This window comes from Myotis daubentonii, chromosome 14, assembly GCF_963259705.1.
Source record: "Myotis daubentonii chromosome 14, mMyoDau2.1, whole genome shotgun sequence".
Classification (NCBI taxonomy): domain Eukaryota; kingdom Metazoa; phylum Chordata; class Mammalia; order Chiroptera; family Vespertilionidae; genus Myotis; species Myotis daubentonii.
In genome coordinates, this window is record NC_081853.1 from 12,920,024 (window position 1) to 12,947,246 (window position 27,223).

Below are 27,223 nucleotides of genomic sequence, written 5' to 3' on the forward strand. Positions count from 1 at the left end.
AGGGGCGGTCGGGAGGTGGGTGGGCATTAGTCAGGATGTGGCCTGTGGTGAGGTTTAGGGAGAGGCTCTTTTCTGCTATAGCAGTGGTTCTCAACCTTCTGGCCCTTTAAATACAGTTCCTCATGTTGTGACCCAACCATAAAATTATTTTCGTTGCTACTTCATAACTGTAATGTTGCTACTGTTATGAATCGTCATGTAAATATCTGATATGCAGGATGGTCTTAGGCGACCCCTGTGAAAGGGTCGTTCGACCGCCAAAGGGGTCGCGACCCACAGGTCGAGAACCGCTGTGCTATAGCTTTAAAGCAGGGGTGGGGAACCTTTTTGCTGCCAAGGTTTGGGTATTTGGATATTTATAACATCACTCATTCACGGGCCATACAGAATTATCAACCTAACAATTAGCCTGCTGTATTTGGTCAAACATTTAATGGACTTACCCCTAATGCCTTGGCAGGGCCACACCAAATGATTTTGTGGGCTTTATATGGCCCGCAGGCCAGATGTTCCCACTCCTGTTAGGAACTCAAGGACAATGGTTGATCCTGACTTTCTGATTAGAGTCTAGACTCTAGAACAGGGGTGGGCAAACTTTTTGACTCGAGGGCTACAATGGGTTCTTAAACTGGACCGGAGGGCCGGAACAAAAGCATGGATGGAGTGTTTGTGTGAACTAATATAAATTCAAAGTAAACATCATTACATAAAAGGGTATGGTCTTTTTTTTTTTTTTTTTTTAGTTTTATTCATTTCAAATGGGCTGGATCCGGCCCGCGGGCCGTAGTTTGCCCACGGCTGCTCTAGAATGACCCAGGGAGTGTGGCTAGTCAACCTGCTACTGGCCAGGTCAACTACTCACACAGCCCAGAGCTCCAGAACTTCACCCTGTGTAGCTCCAGACCCATCAACCGCCTCTAGAGTTGTGTGGAGGCCACCTTTGCAGCCACTTCCGGGTTGAGATGCCTCTTTGGCCATCCTCTAAGTTCTAACAAAATGAAGAAAAATGATCATCCATCACCCATATGAACACTTCACCCATATGAAAAGTGGTCTTTATTTATCTTATTATTTTCATAGAAATGTGTGTGTGTGATGTGCAGATAAAATGACTTATTAACAAAGGGTTGGGTTGCAGAGTATGTCCTAGTATATATCAGGTCAGTGTTGCTAAATAGGCTGGTGAAATATAGGCACCTAGATGAGAATGTGTTTACCCTATTTAACTGTTTTGTGACATGTTGTATTACCATTATTAATGTTTAATTAAAATAATAAATATATGTGATGCATTACTCTCTGGTTGGATATACTGCACAGGATAAAACATCTGACAAATTCAGACATTTTTATTTGGTTCCATAAGTATTTTAAATCATTAGACATTTGGACAAGCCAATCCTTAGCATCAGATTCACAAAATGGACAGATAATCCGATAAGATTTTTTATGATACTGAGAAAACCCTTTCAGATGTCATTGGTATGACTAAAGTTACAAAGATTGTCAGATTCATCCCACCAGTGTTCATAGTAAGTAATTGTTTAAATAAAATGTTGTTTCTTCCCCACCCAGTTTCTTTGTGTGGATGGCTGGAAGCGTGCAGGGTCCTCATCTTGCTGTGGTTTGATGAAGTCAGGGCCCAGGGTGGGTGTAAATTAATGCAAGAAGGAGGAAGATGGGGAAAGGTCTCCTTTAACAAAGAAAAGCAACTAGTGGGAGTGGAGACTGGCGATCTGCTAAAAGGAAATGAAAGGAAATTCTTCATTTCTAAACGGTTCATTGACCCATGATAATAAAACAGCCCTGCCAAAGGATAATTATCTTTCTAAGTATCAGATGCCCTGTGGGTGAAGGCCTCCCTTCTCTCTTGAAAAATGAGCTCAGATTAAACAAATGCTCCTTTTCCTAGTTTACTGTTGACATGAACTTCCTGATTATGAGAAAAATTAATCAGCTTTCCCTCTTTTTTTCCGCTTCTCTTACGGAAAGCAGACCTGTCGGGCTGAGTTCACTGTACTTTCCCTGGGGCCTGAGTCCTATCAATGTTGTGATGGGCTAAAATGCTCAAGATTCTGGCGAGACTGTAGAATTGTGGTTTTATTATGACCTTTAGCTGCTTAGCTCCAGGCAGCAGCAGGTTCTCTTAAAACAAGAAAAAAGGAAAAAAGAAACTGAAAAGAACACTAAAGTGCTTTTTACCTCCTGCTGGTATCTAAAAATTAAACAAAAGTTAATATACCATTTTTTTGTCCAAGTTCTCACCTGAAAATATGTTTTTATTGATATTTTGAGTGAGAGGAAGAAAGGGATGGAGGCAGGGAGAGAAAAAGGGAGAAAAACATCAATATGACAAATTGCCTCCCCTACACACCCTGACCAGGAATCAAACCTACAACCTTTTGGTGTATGGGACCAAGCTACCAACCAACCAAGCCACCAGGCCAGAGCAAAAGTTAATATAACTTATGTGTATGCATATGTGTATATAAGTATATATATGTATATATCCACACATATATGATGATTTCAAATACAAAAAATAACTGAAGTTTTATTAATGATGTAATATTAAATATTAATTTGCTATCAACAAATGATCAAGTGTATATATCTTTTTCTCTAGATCGTGTTGCTTGTTCAGACTAATAATGTAAATATGTTGACTTGTCTAACTTATAGAATGCATTAAGATACTTTTACAGTGGGGCCTTGACTTATGAGTTTAATTCGCTCCGTGACGGAGCTCGTAACTCAAATTACTCGTATGTCAAATCATAAAGTGAATGAGTGATTTGTGGCGTTCACTGTGACGTTCGCTGCGCCAACTAGCGGTGGGGTATCTGAAGCTGGCTCGTAACCCGAATTTTAGCTCGCAACTCAAAGCAAAAAATCGGCTGGGAGACGGCTCGTATCTCGAAAAACTCGTTAGTTGGGACACTCATAAGTCAAGGCCCCACTGTATTTGCAACAGCAGGGAATCCTTTTCGTAAATTAATGATTTACCTTTAACTGCCTTCTTTTTTTTTCAATACTTTTTTAAAAAAATTATTTTAGTGAGAGAGGAAGGGAGAGGGAGAGAGGAAACATCAATCAGCTGCTTCCTTCACACCCCTTACTGCAGATCTAGCCCACAACTGGAGCATGTGCCCTGACCGGGAATTGAACCACGGGACATTGCTCAACCATCTGGGCCTTTTAACTGCCTTCTTGAATTCTTAATAATCAGTTTGCAGAATCCTTCTCATAAATTGTTCAACCACATGATACATCTATTGGTTATCAGTGAAATGCACTATATGTTTTCAGAATGTCTACACTGGTTTTAAAAATAAAATAAATAAAATTATTATTATATTTTTATTACATATTTCTTCAAAGAGATATTGAAATTAAAATTTTAATCAGGATGCTCTTGTTTGAGACACCAACTGGCTATTCTAGTTGCTTTTCCAGCCCAGTACCTCGGGCTGCTTGAGAGGCCAGAGCTTTAGAATAGGTCAGGAAATAATAGACCCGAAGATAGCTTGCCTCTTGGCATAATTATCTCAGCCAGCACTCGCGTCTCTCTGAAACACTACTGTTCCTTGCTCTTCTAAGAATTTCTCCAGCTCATCCCAGCTTCTCCTTCACAGTGCAATAAACCATGTTTGCAAGTCTTCTTTGAACCCCTTGTAGTTTGATAAATATTTGTTTCTTGATTTTTTTGTCTTTGAGAGTTCAGGTCCTGGGCCAAAGGGGTGTAATCCTGTGGGCATACACTTTCTGGGAAAACAGCAAGCATAGTGATCCTTAACAGACCTCCCTGCAGATGTCCTGGTGTGTCCCCTCCGGCCAGTGGAGCGCTTTCGAGATCTGCGTCCCGATGAAGCGGCTGATTTGTTTCAGGCGACCCAGAGGGTCGGCAAGGTGGTGGAAAAGCATTTCCAGGGGACTTCTCTTACTCTTGCTATGCAGGTGAGTGAACAGATGCTCAGAGATTAGTTGTCTTCCTTTCAAACCCTAGCACTGGGCATTGCCCCCCTTTGAACTGGCCAGCCCGCTGGGAAGGCAGCTGTGGTTATTCATGTCTGACAATAGCAGAAAAGGATAGAACTAATCCAGGACCACCCTACTGCCCACGGACCCCACGGTAGACTGTGGAATATCAGCTGAGATCATGTCGGCAGCGTTGCTTACAAGACAGGTGGGCGTCATGGACGTGTAACCTAATGGGCTTTCCAGCATTCCATACCTTTCACTAGAGCTAGGGCTGGGCGAGACATTTTCATTCCATGGTGACTGTGTTTTAAACACTGCCTTGTTTAGCTCTGCTCAACTTCCAGTCGAGTTGAGATATCCAAGTTTGGTGGGGCCTGGCCTGCAGAGAGCAGACCTTTTCTCTGTCTATAAATCAAGTCTCAGTGATTGATTATAGATTGGTCAGACTCTACACGGATTGAATAGTTCATGTGGCCAGCTGCCTGGTAAGGAAATGAGACCCCCGATCCCTGGAGACCCTCAGGCAGAGGTGAGTCTACACTTGTCAAACGGTGCCCCGTGGGTATCAATACATAGTAAAGTCCTTGTAGCTTTGAAAGTTGGTGACTCTACAATAACTCTTTGGGGGGAAAATGGATTATGGATTATTCCACAACATGAGACCTTGTACTCGGTGCTTTAGCTGAACTGAATAGCTAACATCCTTCCTCTGCCCTCCTCTGCTCTCTACCAAATGGAACAGATAAAGAAAGTCAAGATTTTCAGGTTATGAAAGGCTTGACTAGAAATGCTCATCTGCTTCTCATAAAAAATTCTTTTTGGCCACTATGTCTGTGTTAATAGTACTTAAACTTCCCTGTAAAACCCGTGTGTGTGTGTGTGTGTGTGTGTGTGTGTGTGTGTGTGTGTTGTATGTCAAACCATTTGAATCTCCTCAAACAGTTAGGGTCAGGGTGGGGTGATCAAACTTATGCTACAAATCTTGTTTCCAGAGGGACTGAATAAAGGCACCTGGGGAAGACAGCTGTCAGCGTTTAATGAAATACTAACAGGAAACCCACACATACAGAAAATGGCTAGTACTGGGTATCTCACACGATTCACTACAAAGTTAATTCCACAAATACAGAACTGACTTGTGTTTTGAGTACCTTCAAACTTCTTTTAACTTTACCCCACAGTAAGATATATATTTATTTCACAATCATGTATACCCCCCACATGCACATACACATTGGAAACCAGCATTTCAGAAGACAATGTTTACCCATTCTATATAGTCTAATAGATTTTGTTCTATTATCTGATTTGTTTTTAGTGTTGACACAACCCATTCCGTTGACTTCCTGACCTTCTGGTGGGTTGTGACTCCAAGTTTGAAAACGACAGGTTATAAAGCCCTGGCCCCACCGCAGGGCAAGATTTCCCATCCCGTTAGTGTAGGTCATAGTGGTAGAAAGACTTGCCTAAAGTTGCAGTGCTCTAGTTCAGTTTGGAATTTCTGATTGTAGACACATTGCTTGCTCTGAGATCCCAAAGCTGCTCAGCCCTCACTTTGACTTTGTATGATGCCTGGTGACTGGGTGAGGTTGTTCATTTTCAACTAAGCAAATACTTCTGTGGGGCTTCAGAAAGCTGAGAGAAGGAGCCAGAAGGCCCGGCCATAATGAACACTCCCATCTCTCCCCCAAGGTCAGAACAGCCAGGTAGGGCGTGCTCTGGGATGCCAGTCCCATGTGAGACAACCCATATTCTTGCTTAATGAATTATGTTTATAGCAGATTTCCTGAGCAGAGTTTTAAAGTAGTCAGACCTTAATTAAACTACATCTGATTTAAAGATAACCAAAATGTGTGATACTTCACCTCCCTTTAATGCAACTGAAACCATAGCCAAGAGCAAAGAGCATGAAAAGCAGCAAGGGGTTGGCTCACTGGATAATTTATGTCATTTTTATACATCACTTCTGACTTACTCTCAGGTAGAAATGGAGAACTGCTTGGTCCCACACATTTGAAGCGAATGGTTCCCAGGAGAATAATGTAAATGAACACACAATGAAATTGGACCTAAATTATTAACAGGGGATATTTCTGAATAAGCTGGAGATACCAGCTCTGTTCTCACCTCTGTGTTTTTCCCCTCCTTGTAGGATGGCCCCGAAGCTGGACAGACTGTGAAGGTGAGTGCTCATTATACGCATACAAATGAATCAGGGGCGATTATGAGAACTAATAGAAACTCACACTGAGTCATGGCAGCACATTGCTGTTTCATTGTGTCATCTTTGAGGTCAGAGAGAGAGACCCTCCGTGTTAGGGACATAAATCCTGACATTAAAAACTCTGCCAAGCAATATGTTTCCCATTAGTTTACAAGACGTTCACCTTTTGTAATAAAATCATTATTGTGCACCTGCTAAAACAGAAACTAAATCAAGGAGTCTTAAAACAGAAACTGCAGCCACGGGACTGCATGTGTGGCCATGCCCAGGAAAGAGCATATGTACTGCTGGGTGTGGATTTGTGGGTCCCATAGGAGCCTGGGCATCTTTGACACCCCTTCGGGCTTCCACACAGCCGGCTTTGCCTCTGCCTTCTCCAGTGAAGGGCTCAGGGCTGTGGGAGCCCCAGGTTGTCCCTTCACTCCTCACCCCTGCTTCTCTCTGTCCTCTCTGCCCACACACGTACTTTTCCTCCCTTTGAACTCAATACCAAAGTCTAACCTCATGGAGTCAGTGGAGCTCAAAGATGGGTTTTAAATGTGCAGGAAGAGGAAAGGAGGATTTATTAGGATAGCCCCTGCTTCCCCAGGAACGTAAAAGACTAAACACCTGCTGATGCCAAAGCTGGGTTTCAGCCCCTTCATATAAATGCAAATTCCTATGCAGTTAGGTCCCCTGCCTAAGTCTTAGAAAGCACTTCCCCCTCCCCCTACTCTGGTGCTAGAAATCAGAAGCTAATCAAGCTGAGGTGCTAGTGTTATACTTTGCAAAGTGATGTCCTGGGGCTCTGACCCTGGCTGTCAGTGTGTCAGGGAATGCTTGGATCAAACAATGCCAAATAAATGTAGTTCTCTTTCGATCTTTGTATGTGCCTTTAATGTTTAACTTAGCTACTGTGGAACTTTTAAAATAGAATGTCCAGGAAGTACTTTTGAGCAGGGAATGTCCTATAGGGACTGTCACCGAACTCCTTTTAATAGGAAAGAGCTGGCACCCTGACTGTCCAGACCTGTGGTGTGATAGGGCAGAGGGGACTCACAGCTTTCCTCCACCTCGCTGCCCACACCATGCCTGGCTTGTATATATGCAGATGCAAACAAGAAGGGTATAATCGGAGCAGCTGCTTTTTGAAACTGCTTCTTAAAATGCAAAGCACACATGTCTAAACCTGGTTACTAGTTTTTTGTAAAGAACGCAATATTCAAATGTAAATCCCAGCAACACCAGATTAGTTGGATGCATTATGCAATATCTATTTGATGAAATTTCTGCAGCCCTTGAAAGTGACACTATAGAGGCACAGCTGGTAGCATGGGAGAAAGTACAAACCAAATCAGTGGACTGCACAGATTGGTAATATGCACATACTAAACATATCCAATATGTATACGAACATATAGGCTACAGGATCTCAAAATCTCATTTCAGAATTCTGAAGGGGACATCAAAATTAGTTCCTGTACAAACAGGCTCGGGATAGAGACAGAAAGCAGATGAGTGGTTCCCAGGGGCTGGAGAGCGAGGGGCGGGGAGTGACTGCTTGTGGGTAGGGGTTTTGTGGAGTGATGAAGATGTGGTGGAACTGGGTATTGGTGGTGGCTGTGCAATTTTGAGAATATTCTAAAAAATACTAAATTGTATACTTGCACATGGTGAATTTGATGGTATTTGTATTATATCTCCATTAATAATAATAATACACATATTTTAAAAAAATAAACAAGCGACTACAATAGTGACTATTTCTGACGTCCCAAATGTCTGGCCAAGTTTTTTAAATAGTTTTGTTAACTTAAACGGTGAGGATAGAGTAATTCTTGGCATGTAGTGTCCATATATAAAATGTGGAATATGGTTATCATCACCACCATTATTATTTAGCTTAATTTTTTTTTTACAGTTCTACTTTTTAAAAAATCAGTAGATTATATTGTCTTGGACATTTTTCAATTGTTTCTAACAGATCACAGAATATTCCTTACCTGAGTTACTGCACATACTAACCCATCTCTGATTCTTTGTGGAATATGAAATGGTTAAAAGAAAAAAAACCATATGCATACATAGAAAAACCTCAGTGGGTGACTGAGTTTGAAAATTGTCCTTTCGGACCAAATCTGAATCTGTAAAGTTGGCGAATCTACGTTTTTCCAAGTGTCATTCTTACACTGCCTGCATGAAAATTGATTTTGGTGTTAGTTTTTAAAAGCAAGTTGATGCCCAGCCCTTCTTCTAAACCTCCTGGTTTAGAATCTGTGGTGGGACTTGGGGATCTTCACTGTTAATAAGCACACCCACGATTCTCTTCAGGGTGTAGATACACAGTAGGTGGTGGTGGCCACATCAGCTTGACCAGCGGACCTCAGCCTCATAGGCAGCCCCTCCCGGTAGCAAAGCAGCATCTGCCATAGTCAGCCATCCGGTTAGGGAAAACTACACAAGTCCGAGCCCTTCACGTTTTGCAATCCGCACGGTTGCGCGTTGCCGGGCAGCATTTGCCAGCCTGCGCTGGAAAGCACAGTGACCATCCTCTCTCTCTCTCTCGCCTCTGTTGGCTGCAGGTATCTGCGTGATGCCAGGGCTCCAGGCCCTTTCTGCCTCATGCTGGGTGCTAATGGCAATACGCCCAGTAATGACCTCTTCCCCAAAGCTACTGCTGTTACTGTCAACACTGTGCCACAAAGATCGCCTGGTGAACACAGAGGCGCTTTAGTGTTTTTTTGTTTCAAGGGCTTTAAATGTTGCTTTGCAAAGAAACAAGGGTGTAGCAGGAGAGGGAAATATTGAAGTAAAAAGGCGACCACTTGTTTCTTGATTGATTATTAACTCTGCTTTTGAGGTTAAAACTAGCAGAGCTCTGCTCTCCGCCAGGCTACTGTCGCCGATTCCGGTGTCCCTAGGAGTCGAAAAAACCACCTCTTTCTTCTGGTCTCAACCATATATCACCGTGTCACCTTATGCAGGCATAGCTGTGATCGCTGTTTATCAGCTGTCCCTGACACCCCTCCCACTGGAAGCAGCCCCCCCCCCAAAAAAAAAGCAACAACTCCTTACTCTGTTGCCTTATTTGATTTCCTTCAAGGCATTCTCCACCGACTTTTATCTGTGTGTGTGTTTTTGTCCCTGCCACCTTGTTGGCCCTGCAGTCCCTCCAGACTGGGAGCTCCCTGAGTACCTGCATTTTGTCCTCAGTTCACTTTGGATCTCCTGGGTGGTGCGGGGAGGAGATGGAGATGATAATGGGGCTTCCCTTGATAGAACAAATCACTGCTCCTGTTTCTACCTTCAGTTGACATGAAGTAGCAGATGATATGTACTTGTCTTCCTGTTTGCAGTCAGGGGGCTGGGTTTCCTGGAATTTCCATCAAGAATATCCTGAGTTCCAAGGTGTCACTGACAAAGAACAAAATGTCCACTATTCAAGCATCAAAACCATACTCCAGCGTGTGATTCCCGCTAGCCAGCTCCTTAAGGCAATGTTGGCTCTCTCCTAGTAAAAGGGATGCTGCTGAGTAAGTTTAGTGTCAGCTATCTTTTAGAACAGTTGAGTGGGAGGGAGTTTGAGGTATATTAGAGAGAAAGATTTGTGGCAGGAAGATAATCTACAATCTCATAAGAGCTATTTATAGATTATGCTTATTTACACTCTTCTGTGTTTATGGTGCTTGAATCCTCCACTTAGATATTTAATTTTAAGGTATTAATGCAGTGGGAAGTGTTTCTTAATAACCGTTGCGATATTAGCAATTACTTTTCAGATTGCTTAGGGAAGAACAAGAAAAGGATTCTTTAAGGAAGTGTGATTAAAACAAACAAACAAACAAAAGAAAGAAACGAAACTCTTTCGTTCACTGAGGAGTTTCTGTGGTTCTAGGACAGATTTTCTACATGGAGATTTGGTAATCTTTTTTTTCTTTTTTGTTAATACTCATCTGAAGAAATAGTTTCCATTGCTTTTCAGAGAGAGTAGAAGGGGGAGGGAGAGAAAGAGAGACACATTGATGTAATAGACACACATTGACTAGTTGCCTCCTGCACGCACCCCAACCAGGGCTGGGGAGCAAACCCGCAACTCAGCCCTTGACTGGGAATCAAACCAGTGACCCTATGGTGTTCAGGCCAACACTCTAACCATTGGGCAACACTGGGCAGGATGGTAATCGTTTTAATTTCTGAACACAAAGAACATTTTAGTTCTTCATAAAGTCCAGCAGTTAATGTAGTTTGGTGTCAGTCAGAGGTTCCATAGCAATATTAGTTTTACTAAATTACTAGCTGTGTGCCTTTGGGCCAGCTGCTTAACCTCTCTGTACATGCATTCCCGCATTTCTCAAAGGGGGAAACTCTACTTATTTTATTGAGTGATGGTGAGAAGAAACCTACATGAACAGATACAGCCTACCATATACTGTCCCTGGGGCTTTATGCATGTTTTTTAATTGTCACCTCACCCTTAGTTTCTTAATTAAAATCATACCCTTAGTTTCTTAGGCGAAAGCTAGGCTTCAGGAGACTGTACCTGGCATTGGAATTGTTTGTGGCCTTGATGAGTTGATTTACTTTTTATACACTGAATTCTCTATTACTTATTGCCTTTTAGCTTAAATTCTTGAGAAATCTTTCTCTTGAACATATGAATTGTGCTACTTGGATATCTAGTTTGAACTTGCTATAAAGTAACCCCTTGAACATTCAGAAATCTGTCTTATTAATTGGGAGGAAAATCTCTATCCTGGTATTTTTAGCCTCTGGTAATGAGCAAGACATGGTTCTGAGCCAGTAGTACTTCGCAATGACTTGAAGTTGGTTTTCACAGAACAGAAACCTGCCTGCCCTCTGTGCAGAGCTGAGTCAGTAGGTGTGGTGTGGGAGCCAGGACTCTGCATTCTAAGAGACACCCTCAGTGACTCCCATGCTTACGTCCCTCCAAGTGCAAAGCCACTCACCAGAGAAGTGACAAGATGAGGAGGAATCTCCACACTGCAGCTTGATTTCAACCCAAACTGATTCTCTATGCACAGAAAGGAGAAATCGACAGTTTAAGAATGAAAATCATTTCACTTGTCTGTTATTTATTAATTTCATCTAGAGAAATTTCAAGAGAGCAATAATTTGTCAGAAAACTTGTTTCCTTTGATTAAAGCCGTGGTGAAAGTGTCTTGCCTAAGTTGACACCTAATGCATGGATTTACTGCGGGAAGAATTAGTATCTTCAGGATGGAGTAGCTTTTATGTTGTGGAATTGCCTTACAATTTACATCTCTGCTTGCAGAATGAATCCAATTTGCCTGAGTTCGGTAAATCAAAAACAACGTCTGTGCTTAGGGGTTTGGGTGTACATGTGGGAGGGGGACACCTCCAAGCCCACCTCCCCCTCTGGCAGGTACATGTCTCTGTCCCTCCCTCCCCTCCTAGTGACTTGGAGTCAAAACCCCTGGGCCCAGGCTCTCCAGCCAGTAGCAGGGACCATGGCCCTCTTGTCTCCTGTGGGAAATTTTCTCTCTCCTACTAAACCCTCAAGTCCTCTTCCAAGTAGGTATTAACTCATTGCATTTTTCCATTTCCAATTGGTTAATTTTTATTCACATGATGCCATTTGGCTCAAAGCACGGAAAGAAAGATTAACCAAGCCCCTTGGTATTCTCCTATCCCTATTTATTAAATTTCTTGCTCTTTCAAGCTCACAGGCAGCTTAGGTGGGTGACATGGGAGGATGTTGAAGATGGAGTATGTCATCAGGATTCAAATATTTTGATGAAGAGGGAGGACCCTGGCGGCAGACAAACTTGTTTCAATCCCAGAGACATGGTCTACCAGTTGTCTGACCCAGCAAGAGTCAACCATCCCTAGTTCTAGCATCCATTTGCAGATTTATAAAGCCAGGGATCTTGATAGTATCCAACTTCCTAGCATTGTTGTGAAGACCAAATGGATTAATGTATGCAAATACCTTTAAAATAGTACTTGGGGTGGGGGTGGGGGGGAAGGGGGTCTTAATATATGGTGACAGAAGATTTGACTTTGGATGGTGGGCACACAGGGCAATATACAGATCTTATAACATAGAAACACACACCTGAAACCTATATATTCATGTTGACCAATGTCACCCCAATAAATTTAATTTTAAAAGAGAAATAGTACTTGGCATGTAAGAACATCTCAATAAACGTTGGTTATTAGTTTTATAATTTTCACTTAATCCTCACAACCCTCAAAAGTGGGCCTTAATAGTTTACCCTTGGGGAAACCAAGCTTTATGGAGGTAAAGTGACTTAGGAAAAAACACTCATAGTTGGCAGGAGAGGTGGGATTCAAACCCAGACCTTTCCAAAGCCCAGCTCCCAGGATATCAAGTGGCCAGCTGTTCCTACACACCTTGCATGAAGCCAGCAGGTCAAAGGTCTGCAGGAGAGGTTTTGTAAATATCTGTCACTCTAAACACAAATTCATCTGTACTGCTTTGCTCTGCTTGGAATAGTAACAATACCCAGAGGGCTGTCCTTGCTTAATTTATTGCTGAGGTGAAGGTTAACTAACTTCAATGTTGTTTTATTGCTGCATGTCATTTTTTAGCAGAATTCTGTTTTAGATGTTTAGTTTTCTATTAGTGCTACCAAACACGTTCCTTTAGCAATTAGAGGCTCTAACATAGCAAAGTGGATAATTATGAGGTTTGTAACAAAAAAATGTAGCAAATACTGCAGACATATTCTTAATGACAAGTAGACCATCTCTTACATGTGTGCTCAGAGTTTGGGGTTTTATTTAATCATTCTCAAATCCAAGATCCTGTGAAAGTCGAAGTGCTTTATAGACCCTAAAATGCTACATAGCTGTCAGGTGTTATTAAATCAGAATCACCTCCTTACCTGTGTCCATGTGGTGAGGGCAGTTACTCACTAGTGCCATTTGCTATGGGACACGCGGTGCTCAGTAATCGTTGGAGGAAGTCCTCTCTCTCACTATTTTGCTCTGTATGTTTTGGCCTGGGAAAGAATTTATAAAATTTTCTAATTCCATAACTAGCCCATTGTAGGTTCAAAGTTTTAAACATGTGACATCTAAATAATTGGCTTGTCTAAAATGTCAGTTCTGTAAAAGGGGTTAAAAAGGAAAGAAAAGGTAAAATTAACTCAGATCAATTAATCATGCCACAAGGATTCTGTAGTTTTGATTAAATACAGGAGCTCGACTGGGGCTCAGTAGAGGAGCCACCTGGTCTAGAACACACCACACACCTTAAGTACAGGATGGGGAGTGCGCAGCCATGAAGTAATGTGTGCTTTGGTCAAAATTGGCCCCTTCAGTCCAGGCAGATCCAGATGATGCTGTGGACTTTGGGAGTTGTTAACAGGAGAAATAATAAAACATAAAATCAGGTTACTTAAAGGCTACGCACATAAGTTTAAAAAATGCAAATCTGTATGGCACTTAGAGAAATGGACACGGATAGGGTCAGGATGCCCCAAGGGAGGTAGCGAGGAGAAGGAGCACACCACTGGGTGTAATGGTACCAGGGACCTTCAACACCACAGATACTGTTCTATTCTTAGGTTGGTTAATGTGCATCGTGTATCATTACATTATTTATATGTTTAATATCTTGATATTATAAATGTGTTTTAAAATATGTAGCTATCTCTATAATTGCTATTCCACAGGGACCTCATTGGATGAATTTTTCATTAAGAAATGACTATTAACATTCATTCTGTTCACTTTATATCTTCAGGGTGGAACTAGTTCTCATATCTCCGATTTCCAAATGGCTGATGATGGGGCCCTGAAATTGATTTTTGAAAGGCCCACAGTTGTTTCTAATGGTTTCCCAGATTCATGAACCGCTGTTTATATAAATACATTTCAGTTCTTGGCTCTGGATGACCCAGATTTGATTTTCACTCCCATATTCATTTTGAATTACTTAGTCCCTTTCAGGGACTCTTTTTTGTCCCTTTTTGCCAAAGCCACTGATAAAGTAATTCTCAAGCCCCAAAGGGCAGCTAGAAGTGTAAGGATTTGATGACTGAGCCTGGGTCGGATGAAAACCAGCTTAATGAAGAATAGATATGGCAACGTGCAGAGCCACAGACATGAAAGAATTAGAATAATGACCTTCCTGATGACAGACATTTGCGTGAGAAATGTTGGGTTGGTGAGGATCTGCAATGGCCCTCAGGCCAGCACAGTGAGAACTCTCCCGCCTTCCACGTGAATTATGGGAGTGCTGGGAAAGGGTAATTTTGAAATTCTAACTTCACGTGTCATGAGCTGTGGTCTCATGGCAGGTCCGCTCCCTGGAGAAGCCTCCCATCCACCGGGATCAGGGAAATAAAGACACCAAGGCAGGAATCCAATAGATTCATCCCAAACCTCAGCAGAAAAGGACAAAACGGTGGTTCCAGATCCTTCTGAACTCAGTCAACATACAGATAATCATGCTGCATTCTGGTAATGCAAACCATTGCTCTCCCTGATAGTTTATTCTTCTAAATAAGATTTCCTTACTCCTGATCTTACATGAAAAATGAGCATGAAGTTGCTTAGGATGCTGACCTTGCCTAAGTGATTTAGAAGAATAAACAACATTGAGTGAACAAAGCAAACTCACCAAATAGACTTCTACTTCTTGGTGAAATCCATTTAGCCTAATGTTCACATCCAAACCGCCCACCCTGGGTCTGTATATCACTACCTGTTCCCTGAAATATATTTCTTAACCTGCTGTGTAGGCGCCCTGAGAAGCAGCCCAACAGGGCCTTCTCTTGGTGTTTCAGTTCATCTGTTGGTTATAAATGCTATAAATTCCCAGATGTCATCAGGGTCTAGCAGTTATAATTTTGATGAAACTGTTCAGCCATGGAAAGAGTAAATGTGACTCCAAGCTCAGCTCTGTCAGATGTCCAGAGATGGAACTCACTCTTGAGGAAGATACTCAGAGCCCTGGATAACTCAGAATCCCAGAGGGGCAAGTGACCTTGGAAGTCATGTAGCATCGTCACCTATGGTGCAAATGATCTCCCTCTGTAACCTTCAAAGTGGTCCTTGATCTGCTGCTGTACCTGGAGACCAGTTCTGAGCAGCTCCGATCTGTGGTTGATGTTGACAGTTTCCTCACTGCCGGACCCTGCTCCTGCCTCCCAGGAAATGAGCATCCTTCCCGCTCCTGTTTTACTCCCTGGCATTCAGTCTTGAATTTGTTATTCCAATGCCTGCTTCCTGCCAGGTGTTTTCACAGGTACTGTCAGACCAAGAAGAATGAGACCCAGTCCCTGTCTTTAAGGAAAGTCTTTAAAATAAATGGCGTCATGGGGAAGACTGGGGAGGTTTAGAAGTTGTGTAGCTCATATTAATTCCTCTGCTAGTGTTTATTGCCTGCAATGTGTTAGGTGCTGCTGGGCACTGGGGTACAGAGGAAAGGAGGCAGACAATTTCAGCTTATTGTTTACCTTCCTTTTGCACCCAAATGAACAAATAACATGATTGCACATCTCGAGGGGTATTAGGAAGGCTGTGAAAGGGACTTTCCCAGGGGCCAGTGGTTGAATAGAGGGGTCGTAGCTGCTTTAGAGAGGGCGGTCAGGAAAGGCCCCCTGGACAGGTGACCTGTAACTGAGACCCGAGGAGTGACAGGATTGAGCCAGGTGAAGAGTGGGAGAGAAGCAGCTTGTATTTTGGGCAGAGGAGGCAGCAGTGCCGATGAGCTGGCACATTCTAGAATCTAGGACAGTGATGGCGAACCTTTTGAGCTCGGCGTGTCAGCATTTTGAAAAACCCTAACTTAACTCTGGTGCCGTGTCACATATAGAAATTTTTTGATATTTGCAACCATAGTGAAACAAAGACTTATATTTTTGATATTTATTTTATATAGTTAAATGCCATTTAACAAAGAAAATCAACCAAAAAAATGAGTTCGCATGTCAGAGGTGATGGTGTCATAGGTTCGCCATCACTGATCTAGGAGATTATGGAAGGCCCGGTGGCTGGCGAGAGAGGTGATGGGCAGTAAGTTTGAAGAGGTGGACAGGAGAGAAGTTATATAGGGTTTTGTACATGCTGCGAGGAGTTTTCATTCTACTTTAAATGTATTTGGTGTTTGGAGTATATTCTAAAGCAGTGGTTCTCAACCTTCTGGCCCTTTAAATACAGTTCCTCATGTTGTGACCCAACCATAAAATTATTTTCATTGCTACTTCATAAGTGTAATGTTGCTACTGTTGTGAATCGTAATGTGAATATCTGATATGCAGGATGGTCTTAGGCGACCCCTGTGAAAGGGTCATTCGACCGCCAAAGGGGTCGCAACCCACAGGTTGAGAACCGCTGTTCTAAAGGCAAAGGATATTTCATTTGCACCAAATATGATGGGTCACCCTCATTGACTTGTGTTTTTACTTTCTTAGCCCACTTTCTAGAACTTGAATATTTGTCTCATATCTGTATGGGTGCCGTGGCTCTCTCCCCAGTGTACCTTGTGCGCTGCTCCATTATTCAGCAGCCGAGAAGGTAGGACGTGGTTGAATCCATCTCTAGCCTCAGGTGTGAACCTTGTCTGGTCTAATGCAGAGATCTGCAAGCTTTTTCGTGGAAGGCTAGATAGTAAACACGTTAGGCTTTGCGGGCCAGGTGGTCTCTGTCACAATTATACAGCTGCCTTTGTAGCAGGAACGCAGCCCCAGAAAATATGTAAATGAACTTGCATCAGTGGGTGTGACTGTGTTCCAATAAAACTTTATTTATAGAAATAGGCAGGGGGCTGGATTTGGCCCAGGGGCTATAGCTTATCTATCCGTGGCCTCAGGCAGTGTTCTCTGCCAGAGCAATGACTTCATTCATCCCAACTTAAGCCACGTAGAGGGTCGGACTTCCTGGGCTTTAGGGGTAGTTGTCCCCAGCCTTTTGGAGGACTTGTCTCCATTGCTGGCGGGAAGGGGTGCTTTCTCAATCACTGCCGCGCAATTCCTAGGGCCACCTCCCTCAGAATGGCACAGAGGCTGCGGCATGGCAGAGATTAGAAAGAAGTGGGATCCTTGGTGACATGATGGGGTGGCTGAATTCACCGGCCCCAAAGCTTGCACTGCCCCTTGGACTGTTTGGGTAGGCCATCCAATAACGTCTCCTGCTGTTGAAGCCAGTCAGAGTTGAAATTTCTGCTACTTCCAGGGGGAAAACATCCCCGCATAGATCATCTACTCTGAAATCATCACTTATTGTTACTTCCTAATATGCTTAAGTGGCTGTTTGAGTCAACAGTTTCTAAAATGCTTCTGTATATCTGCAATGCTCATCACAGGGCAGTAGGTACCTGTGAGCGAAAGCCTGTGAGTCAATGGCCCTTGAAGAGCTTAACTTCCAACAGGCTGTCTTCGGTGCATGACCACAAGGTAATTCCATTAACTTTAACGATGGTGGTGCTGCACAAAATGGGCCTGTGAACCTATCCTTCCCCTTCTTTTGAGCATTAAATCTTATCTTGCAGCTAATTCTTCAGGGTAAGGTGTGTGCACTGATGCCATTCACTTTTTGGCCTTTATTAATAATATGCAAGGCTGTCTCTCTCTCTCTCTCTCTCTCTCTCTCTCTCTCTCTCTCACTCTCTCTCTCTCTCTCAGGGATGGAGTGCTGAGTACATTAAAAAGGAACCCACAACCCCAATTGTTGACTGTGAGGAAACCCCAGAGTCAGGGACATCAATGGATTAGTATTGACTGTTTCAATATCCACTACAATGATAAACACTGCTCAAAAGAATTACCGTGGCCACTTCAGCAAATTATTCAATCTATAACTTGCTTTGGAGCCTGGCCTCAGAGATTTAAATAAAGTGGCAGAGAGAGGAACGTTGCATTTTAGGAATGTGACAACCAGAGCCAGGATTGAAAATTTTATGGTTTAATTTTCTTTGCGATCTAATTGAGAATAACTATTGGATTTCTAAGAAGTGAACTTTGATTTGGTTTAGGTGTCAGAAATAAACTGGAAATATAGGTCAGTTTGTACTTTTCTGAGAGTTTTTTGGGATGGGGAGAAGGTTTTCATTGCAAGGAATGGCTTTCCTGGGTGGTCCTCTGTCTTGCCTTTTGTGTTATTTCCTGTGTTCAAGTAATTGAGTTATACCTGAGCTCTTCCCAGAGACTTGCTTTTTACTTTCTTCATCAAATGTGTCAATTTTCCCCCCTTTAGGGGTAAATCAATTCAAAATGAAATGACCCAGAGCATTCATTTTTCACCATCTAGTAAATGAGTCTTTCTAAAGCAGCGGTTCTCAACCTGTGGGTCGTGACCCCTTTGGGGGTCGAACGATCCTTTCACAGGGGTCGCCTAAGACCATCCTGCATATCAGATATTTACATTATGATTCATAACAGTAGCAACACTACAGTTATGAAGTAGCAACGAAAATAATTTTATGGTTGGGTCACAACATGAGGAACTGTATTTAAAGGGCCAGAAGGTTGAGAACCACTGCAAGAATATGCGATCCTCCCTTATCAACCCAGGCTTCATGAAATCCTTCTCTTACATGGAAGTAGTGGGGAACTGTTATCTTTCCATCCCTGGTGGGCCCCTGGGCAGTGTTTGCTGTGGAAAACGTACTTTGGCATGTTTATAGACTCCTGGGCATATTCTCTGAAGATCCCGCCTGGAGTAGGACTGCCTCATTTACATTTCGGACCCACAGCAGGTTGGAAGAGGCTGCTTGCAGCATCATCTCATCCACTAGCCATTAGAGTAGCTGATGGGAAGCCTGCCCTCGGCTGCCCTCGGACGACAGCACCCCGCTGGCTGGGTTTTCAGGAATGGATTGGCTCCTCTTTCGGCTCACTTCAGGAAAATAGAAAAGCAATTTGCACAAAGATAAAGGAGATTTCACAGCGATCTGTGCAGAACTGGCTAACGGGTTTCTCCAGACAGTCAGCGAAAGCTTGAAAACCCAGCTGAGAAATGATAAATTACTGTAACTGTCCTAATTATCCTTTGACACTCTGTTGAAACCTGACTAAATTTTGCTGAAACCTACATATAGGAAAGAAATGTAATATTCAATAAATTATCATAATATAAATGCTAAGAGACAGAGACAGAGAGACAGAGATAGAGAGAGATGACCGCAGCAGAAGGGCTCACATTCATCAATCAACAGTTCCCTGAGCAAGAGGTCAAGGTGGGGCGGGGGGGGGAATGTGTTCAATAAATTATCATTTTAATTGCAAACCTAATTGATTATACTCAGTATGCTCATCAGGTTAAAGAAGACTGCGTCAACTGCCAAGGTCATTACATTAATAGACATGGTAAGCATGTAATTTGTGATCATTTGATTTGTGAACATCACATTCTTCTCTGTAAACAGCATAAGCAACATGCTAGCTTGAAAAGGTCACACAATGACTACATTTGTGTGTTTCTTTGTAGTTTAGTCCAATCATCTTGCATTAACCCATCTTTTATGCTTTATAGTCTTAGCTCATCCAGTGTAGAAATCCATGGAAAACTTGTCTAGTGATGGCTAGCTTACTTTTTACCAGCTCTCTTATCCCATTTGTGGATATCTCCAGTTAGAAAAGTTTGATTTTTCCCCCTGCTCTTCCTCTTCCTCCGCACCCCTGTGAACCTGCAATCACAAGACTGGAATCTCTGGTCTTTAATCTCTCTCTCTCTCTCTCTCTCTCTCTCTCTCTCTCTCTCTCTCTCTCTCTCTGTCTCGTCTGGATTAATTCTGTACTTCCCTCCTTCCAATAAACTTTGTAGGAGTTGGAAGAAGTGTGCTGTTCTTCCCCAAGGCATCACCAGTGCCTTTAACTGACCACACAATGTGTGGTTTCTTCTCCTTTATCAAACTCGTTCCCCACATCTGGCTGTTCTCGGTCTGGGGACCCTTCTGTCTTAAAACATGTTGCCTAGAGTCACATGGAGGCATCCAGAGGGCATAGGAGCAAGTGCTTCCCTGCAGATGTCGGAACCCAGTAGGCTTTCAATAAATGTCCATTGGGTCTGAATGTTCTTGTTGCAATGAAGCTGTAGAAAGTGAGAGGGTTAAGATCTTGTGGACAGGCATTGCTGTAAGGTGAAGTGTGTTCCCTCCTCCGTGGCATTTTGAAGCCACCAAATTTAGGCGGGGAGACTGGATCTTGTGAGGTCACTGTCCTGAAGACCAATTGGTCATCTGGAGAGCGGCTCTTTGATCTCATCGTGGGCAAATGCTAACAATGGTGTGAATTCTGAGCTAGTATTCTTAACTAAGGGGTGTCCTATGGGGGTGCTTTACACACCTGGGGTGTGTGCAGAGACTGACCTTTCTCATGTCTAGGACCCACCAAGCTTTCATGCCCTCTAGCAGGCGTACAAAAGGCAACAGGGAACCTTTGGATGTTGGGGTGGTAATTACAGCTTAAGTTAGTGAAAAGCAGCTAATTCCTTAAACTCTGGGGGTTGGAGGGATCATAGAGTGTTTCAAGTCTGAAAGCTTTTTCTGTAGAAAAATTCAGGTACACGTAGATTTGCACCTAATTCAGGGTTCCCCTGATGCCTGTCCATGAACTGCCCAGCCATGCTTTCCTGAGTGGCTTTCCACCTGGCACTCGGGCAGTTATTGTTAGTAGCCTAAATCGATGGGATAAGGCTGGAGGCAGGTCACCAAGAGCCATGTCCCCTCCATCGGAGAGATTTCACTTCTTGAGATGTCTCCTCACTCAGAAGAATGGTTTGTTCTGAGGATGCAAAGCCGGGCTCCATCACTGTGAGAGGCGTGGCTGTAGGCTAGTGGTTTAACTCTGTCCTTGCTTCTTTGCCCGTGAAACTGGAGTAAGAACATGGCCTCCTGCATGGGATTTTGTGAGTATTCCATGAGGCCATGGATGGGAGACTCTACTCAGCGCTTGGCACGCTGTTTTATTCACCAGTTATTTCTTGAGACCCTACTGCCTGCCAGCTTCTGTTCCCGCATCGGTGGTGACAGCCCCAGGAACAAGGCAGGTGTGGTCCCTGCCCTCAAAGAGCATTGTCCCACTTACCTGTCACCGTCCCCCAGCTCCGCCATCATCCCTGCGTTCAGAGACTCTGAGGAAAGCATGTGGAGGAGTGAATGTGGACGGCAGGCAGGTGACTTTCTTTAAAAATATATATATTATTGATTTCAGAGAGGAAGGGAGATGGAGAGACAAAAACATCAATGATGAGAAAGAATCATTGATCAGTTGCCTCTTGCACGCCCCCTTCTGGGGATCGAGCCAGCAACCTAGACATGTACCCTTGATTGGAATCAAACCTGGGACTCTTCAGTCCGCAGACCAACGCTCTATCCACTGAGCTAAACCATCCAGGGCCAGGCAGGTGACTTTCAGTCCCCGCAGTGAGTGAGTCACCCTGTTAATGGGCCAGAATTCTCATTGACTGTAAGCATGTCATTTCCAAGCAATCTAAGCAAGGGAGTCATGGAACAGAATGTGCAAAGCTTGCTCTTCATGCTGAAAACACTGAAGTCTGCTGCGGGGTTGGGGGAGAGGTCTGGGGCGGGGAGTGTATACTCCCTCCAGGCAGGTTATCTGGAAGCAGGGCCTCTAAGACAGGCCTGTGCTCCAGGAAAGAGCGATTGGTAGCTTCCTTGCATCATGGATTCTTAACAAAATGGACAAAAGCATGATTGAAAAATTATTTCCCCCAGAGGACATTCAAACTGGAACATTATTCTGATATCACATTTGCATAACAGAAGGTGAGGGTTGTTTGAACCTCCCTGGGAAGACCAGGTGTAGCCTTCAAACCTTCAAACAGGCTCACAATTCCCAGGAACGCAATCCAATCAGCTGTTAAATGTTACTCCCCTCCTCCTGAGCCTAAGTTAGAGTGAAGAAACCTAGGAGTTGAGAGTTAAGTTTGAGATTTGAGAATTAAAAAGTTTTGACTTAAGAGAGTTACATCTCAAGTTAAGTTTAAGAAAGTGAGGCTGGAATTGAGTTTGGAGTTAATTTGATGAGGTGTTGCTGCTTTTTTCCCCCCTTTGCTGCTGGCCCATGGGTTTCACGTGTGGCTTCCTGCTGCACCAGCTGATTTCTGTTATTCTGGGCACCACGGCCAGGGGCGGAGCTGGGAACACTCAAAGCTCAGAGCTTCGGGGCCCTGGTGGGCAGTTTCCCCACCGCATGGGGCTGCAGGCTGTGCTGTGGGCAGGATCCCTGGCTCCCTCTGTCCATGGCAGCAGTGCCCACCTCTGCCTCCTGGGACTGACCCCCGAGGACATCTGCCAGCAAACACTTCCCCATCTGCTGTGTTCCGGAGGCTTCGTGGCCAGAACACAAACAGGTATTTGGTCCAAGTTGCTTAGTGAGTAGACGGGGGGAGGGACTATTGCAAAATGCTGTGTCTTGTTAGGAGCATTCCTCCCCCGGCCCACACCGCCATGCCCTCAGCACAACCCTCTGTAGCTGGTCTGGGCTCCGGTCCGTATCTGATGGCTTTATGGAAAGATGCTTGGGGCTGTCCTTTGACTTGTGGGTAGAAACGGGGGTTGATGGTGCAGTGACTCCCTCATGAGACTCTTGCTGGGCTTGCTCGCAGCAGAGGCTCCCTTCTAACCAGTGTTGTTGGAGGCGTGGTGTGGCCGAAGCTACAAGGCCGTGTTCCTCTCGTGAGGGGAGGCCTGAGGTTTTTTCTCTCCCCTTTTTAAATTCCGGGGAAGAATTTCTTTTTTCAAATGACGCCAGTGTTACTTTTGCGATGGTGCTGAGACAGCCCCAGGGGACTCGGGGGGAATGGTGGAATGGGTCCTGAGAGAAATGTGAGTGCTTTTAAAGGAATTGATGGCCACCTAACCTCTCAGTAACTGGAATGGGCACCTCTGTGTATTAGTAATAATAGCGCTTGGCATTTGTTTACTAATTTATAAAGGGCTTCACGTCACAGGCTTTAAATTATTTGTGGGGGCGGAATAGCGCAGTGGGTACAGCTTTGACACCAGAAGGCCCGGGTTAAAATTCCACTCCATCCCTTACCAGCTGTGTAACTGTGAGCGCGTGGTTTACACTCGTCTGTAAAGGGAGATAATGGTAGGGCCTGACTTCGTAGAGTTGTGATGACAATCCTAAGAGTATAGGACTTTCCTCCCAGTGCCTAGCACATGGTACGCCTCCGTAAGTGTTAGCTGGCACCCTGTAACTGTGAACACTGTCAATATTATCATTAATGCTCCCAACGTTATGTGGAGTCGGGATGTCACCAGGCATGGTATCCCGGTTTAAAAGGTGAGGTGCTGAGGCTCCAAGGGAGAGTGATGTGCTCAAGAGCTAGAATCCGGTGGGAGGCACAGGACAGACTCAGACTCACGGCCTCTCTTACCCAGAAAACGTCGGTGGAATCCAACGGGATCTGCCGGCGCAGCCTGGTTCCTGCAGCCCCGGCCTCATCAGACTGTGGCCCATCAGCTCACCTCCCAGCAACAGCTTTCAAACCTTAACATCGACTCCTCTGTGGCGAGGAGGATGGAACCAGGAGGCTTCCTTTACGCAGCAGACTCTCGGGCAGTGCTCTAACCTGGGAAGTGGGAAAGCCTTTTCGCTGGTGTTTCAGGTGTCAGAAATTCCCCGAATCTCAGGCTGCATAGACATCTTTCTTACATTAAAAATGCCTTTCACACCCTGGCCGGTGTGCTCAATTGTTAAGAGTGTCGGCCATTGCAACAACGGGCCTCGGGTTCAATTCCCAGTCAAGGGCATGTACCTGGGTTGTAAGTTGGATCCTGGGCCCTGGTCGGGGCACAGGCAGGAGCCTACCGATTGATGTGTCTCTCTCACATCAATGTTTCTTTTTCTCTCCCTCCTTTCCACTCTCTCTAAAAACAAAGGCAATGGAAAAAATATCCTTGGGTGAGGATTAACCCCCCCAAAAAAATCATTCCACATTGATACTGTTTTAGAGTATTCATAGCACTGTTTTAATACAGTGCACATAACACCAGTTTTATCTATTAAAAAATTCTCAATTATTGGTCTAAAAGAGCCTCTGATGGACACTAGCGAACAGTATTGATTGCCTATTTTTTAAGGTGTTGTTCTAAGCTATGAATTTAGAAGCTTCACAGGTATTTGCGATTCTGTGAGAAGAACAGGAAACATCAATAACCCAGAGAGGAGGCAGCGTGTGACAGGACCAGCCATGAGTGCAGAGTAAACACCATGGATTTAGCTGGTTAAGGAAGTTCCCCGGGAGAACTTCCTCCCGGGAAACTCTTCCACAAGAAAAGGGGCCGATGATTCATTGTCTGCATGAAACATTAGCAGCAGGAACCACTAGTCGGATTAAATAGGTTTATTTGCATTTTGGTTTTTAGCAAGTTAGTATTTTATTAATAACTTAGACTTTTTATGGGTAGAATCATTAAGTCCAGTCTTTGAAGAAAAAGAGCATCAGTTTGAAAGACGTTGGTAATTATGTGGCAGATATATCATCATTGAAACATTCTCAGTCCTGTTGTCAGATTTGGGGCCTGGGTCTTTATACTTTTATTTTTTAAATTAAAATTTTATTTTTCAATTACAGTTGACATATTACCCACTAGTTTCAGGCATACAACATAATGGTCAGACATCTACATATCTTCCGAAGTGATCACCCCATAAGTCTAGTACCCATGAACCCATCGGACACCATCCATTGTTATTACAGTGGTACTGACTTTATTGCTGACACTGTTGCAAAGTTGTGGTGAATTTCACATGTTCTTTCTGTGCTGAGACTAAGCTGCATGTCGGTATCTGATGCACAGATAACATCTGTTTCTGGTGCCTTGCTTCTACTGTACCGAGCATAACGCATTATAAAACCCATTGGAAGATGGAAAAATAGAATAAGCTGCTTTGTGCCTCCCTATGTAAAGACTCCAATCAGTGTTTAATAAAACTCAGGTACTCCGAGTTCAAGGATGAATACTAGGTTTTGCCTTATGTTTTTGTCACTAGCTGTTTGCTCCAGTGTCTGGGAATAATGGCCTTGTAGTAGTTTTCTGAAAATCCTGATTGTATACAGTAGTAGGGAAATAATTGGTTTTAGCAGAGACGATATTCATTGATCCAATTGAAATATTCCACAAATTGACTTTAGCATTAGTATTTCTTTATATTAAAACTAGCATCTGTATCCCTGTGGGAAACTTAATTATAAAAGCCATTTTTAAATGTACAACACCAAGAAAACAGAATCTAAGTCACCCAAGGCAGTTGTATGCCTTTATTTGTGGGGTATTGATGGCAGGCCAGATCTGATTTGTTTAGCTTCAAAGTAACTTTGTGTGGAAATAAATAATAGCACTAACTTCTGGAGGGGAGTAGCAGAGAAAATAGCAATGAACTCTGGGCTTCCTGTTCTGTATTCTTATCCCATACTGGCTGGTCCTAAGACCTTGCACCAATCTTTCATTGTTCTTTTCTTCTCTCTCTTTCTTTCCATTTAATCCCCTTTCTCATCTCCTTTTCCCTACATATGTTAGAACATTTCCAGTTGCAAGTGACAGAAAACCCATTAGGAGAATTTATTGAGTCATATAATCAGAGTGTGAAAGCGAAGTTCTTGATTTCAGGTATGGCTTGATCCAGGGACTTCATGGGGTCAGGATCCAGTGTTTCTCTTGCCCTCTCCTCTTTTCTCTGTACTGTATATAGAGCAAGGGACAGACAGTAGCCCGGGTACGGAGATGGCAGTAGTCGGTTGAGCCTCTTGGCTGACACACATGTCCAGGAAAAGAGCAGCAAGGAGGTAAGTCTGTTCATAATGACTCAAGAACCAGGGTCTGTTGTGTGAGTTAAATTCAGAAAAAATGCGGGACACACTGAAGGAATGAGGAAGAGACTGAGATGAAGAGAAAGATACTTCCTAGAAAATAACAAGATAAGCAGTGAAAATAGCAAGATATCTGCTTGAGATTGTAAGAGAGCCAGGCCGAGACAAATGAATGTATAAGAAAGTGATAAATATGAGTTAAAAGCAAGGTCCCATTAGCTGAAGGCTTGTGGTAAAACCCAGTTGAACCTAGATTTTTATCAGGATCATCTACATTGCAGGCCAAATCCAGGTGAAACACAGAGCAAATGCTGGGTGAAGCATCTCTCTACCTGGAAAGACCTTAGTCCTTTTCTAAATACCAAAACATCATGAGAAGTCTGTGTAGTATTGGGTTTTACTCTGTAAGTTTAAACTCAGAAAGAACATGATTGCCTGTTTGCAAATTCAGGCAAATCTTTTGAAATCTCATTCATCGATTGACTTGGGATTTACTAAGCACCTGCTGCATGAGACCCTATGTCACATGCAGCCTGGTGTTGTGTATATGCTGCTAAGTGAAACAGATGTGGTCCCTCACCTCATGGAGCTGATAGACTGACAGCCTGTCAACCCCCAAGTTTACCTATACAGTTCATCTTGGTTCTTAAGGATTGAACCCATAGAAGGATTATTTCTAGAAAAGACAACTAGAAGATGTAATCAACAACCCTATTCAACTCCAAACTCCTTCTCTCTATTATAGGTTTAATTTTTTTCCATAAAATAAATACTTCCTGGAAATGGTTATTCTTGATTTATGGGAAAAGCTTTATATGACTATCTTCAAAATGAGTTAATAAGCCAGCAGTATTACCAGTGTTCTAATATGCCAATAGATTACTTAAGTGTCATTTGTTAAACCACTTTGGTCAATAAAAACCTTTTCATTGCTTTCCTCAAGTGGCCATTGAGCCATATACCACCACCCCGTTCTTTGCTCATGTTGTTCTATCTGCTTTTGGCTGGTGTATATTATTATTAATTATTCTTTGCAGAGTATTAGCCAAGAGTTATCATGATGCAGTAATGGTGGAGATTCACAAAGATAAAAGGCTCTAATTAGGGAGCAAAGTTGATGGGTTAGCACTTTTCAGAGTGGTCCGAGATCTCATAAGTGAGCTGGTTCCCTGCATGTACATGCATATAATTTGAAATGCTGACTGCTTGCTTAATAGGAAACAATACAGTTTCTCTAAGTGC

The 27,223-nt window shown here is 43.3% G+C and overlaps 1 protein-coding gene across 2 annotated transcripts in view; it reads left to right on the forward strand.

The window, feature by feature from the left end:
- FHIT (fragile histidine triad diadenosine triphosphatase) overlaps positions 1-27,223 on the forward strand; it is a 1,351,032-nt gene that overhangs the window by 1,092,249 nt on the left and 231,560 nt on the right. For both annotated transcript variants that reach the window (XM_059662896.1, XM_059662897.1), the window contains 2 exons: positions 3,812-3,957; positions 6,134-6,163. In XM_059662896.1, the coding sequence (XP_059518879.1) occupies positions 3,812-3,957; positions 6,134-6,163 (176 nt within the window). The remainder of the gene's footprint in view (positions 1-3,811; positions 3,958-6,133; positions 6,164-27,223) is intronic.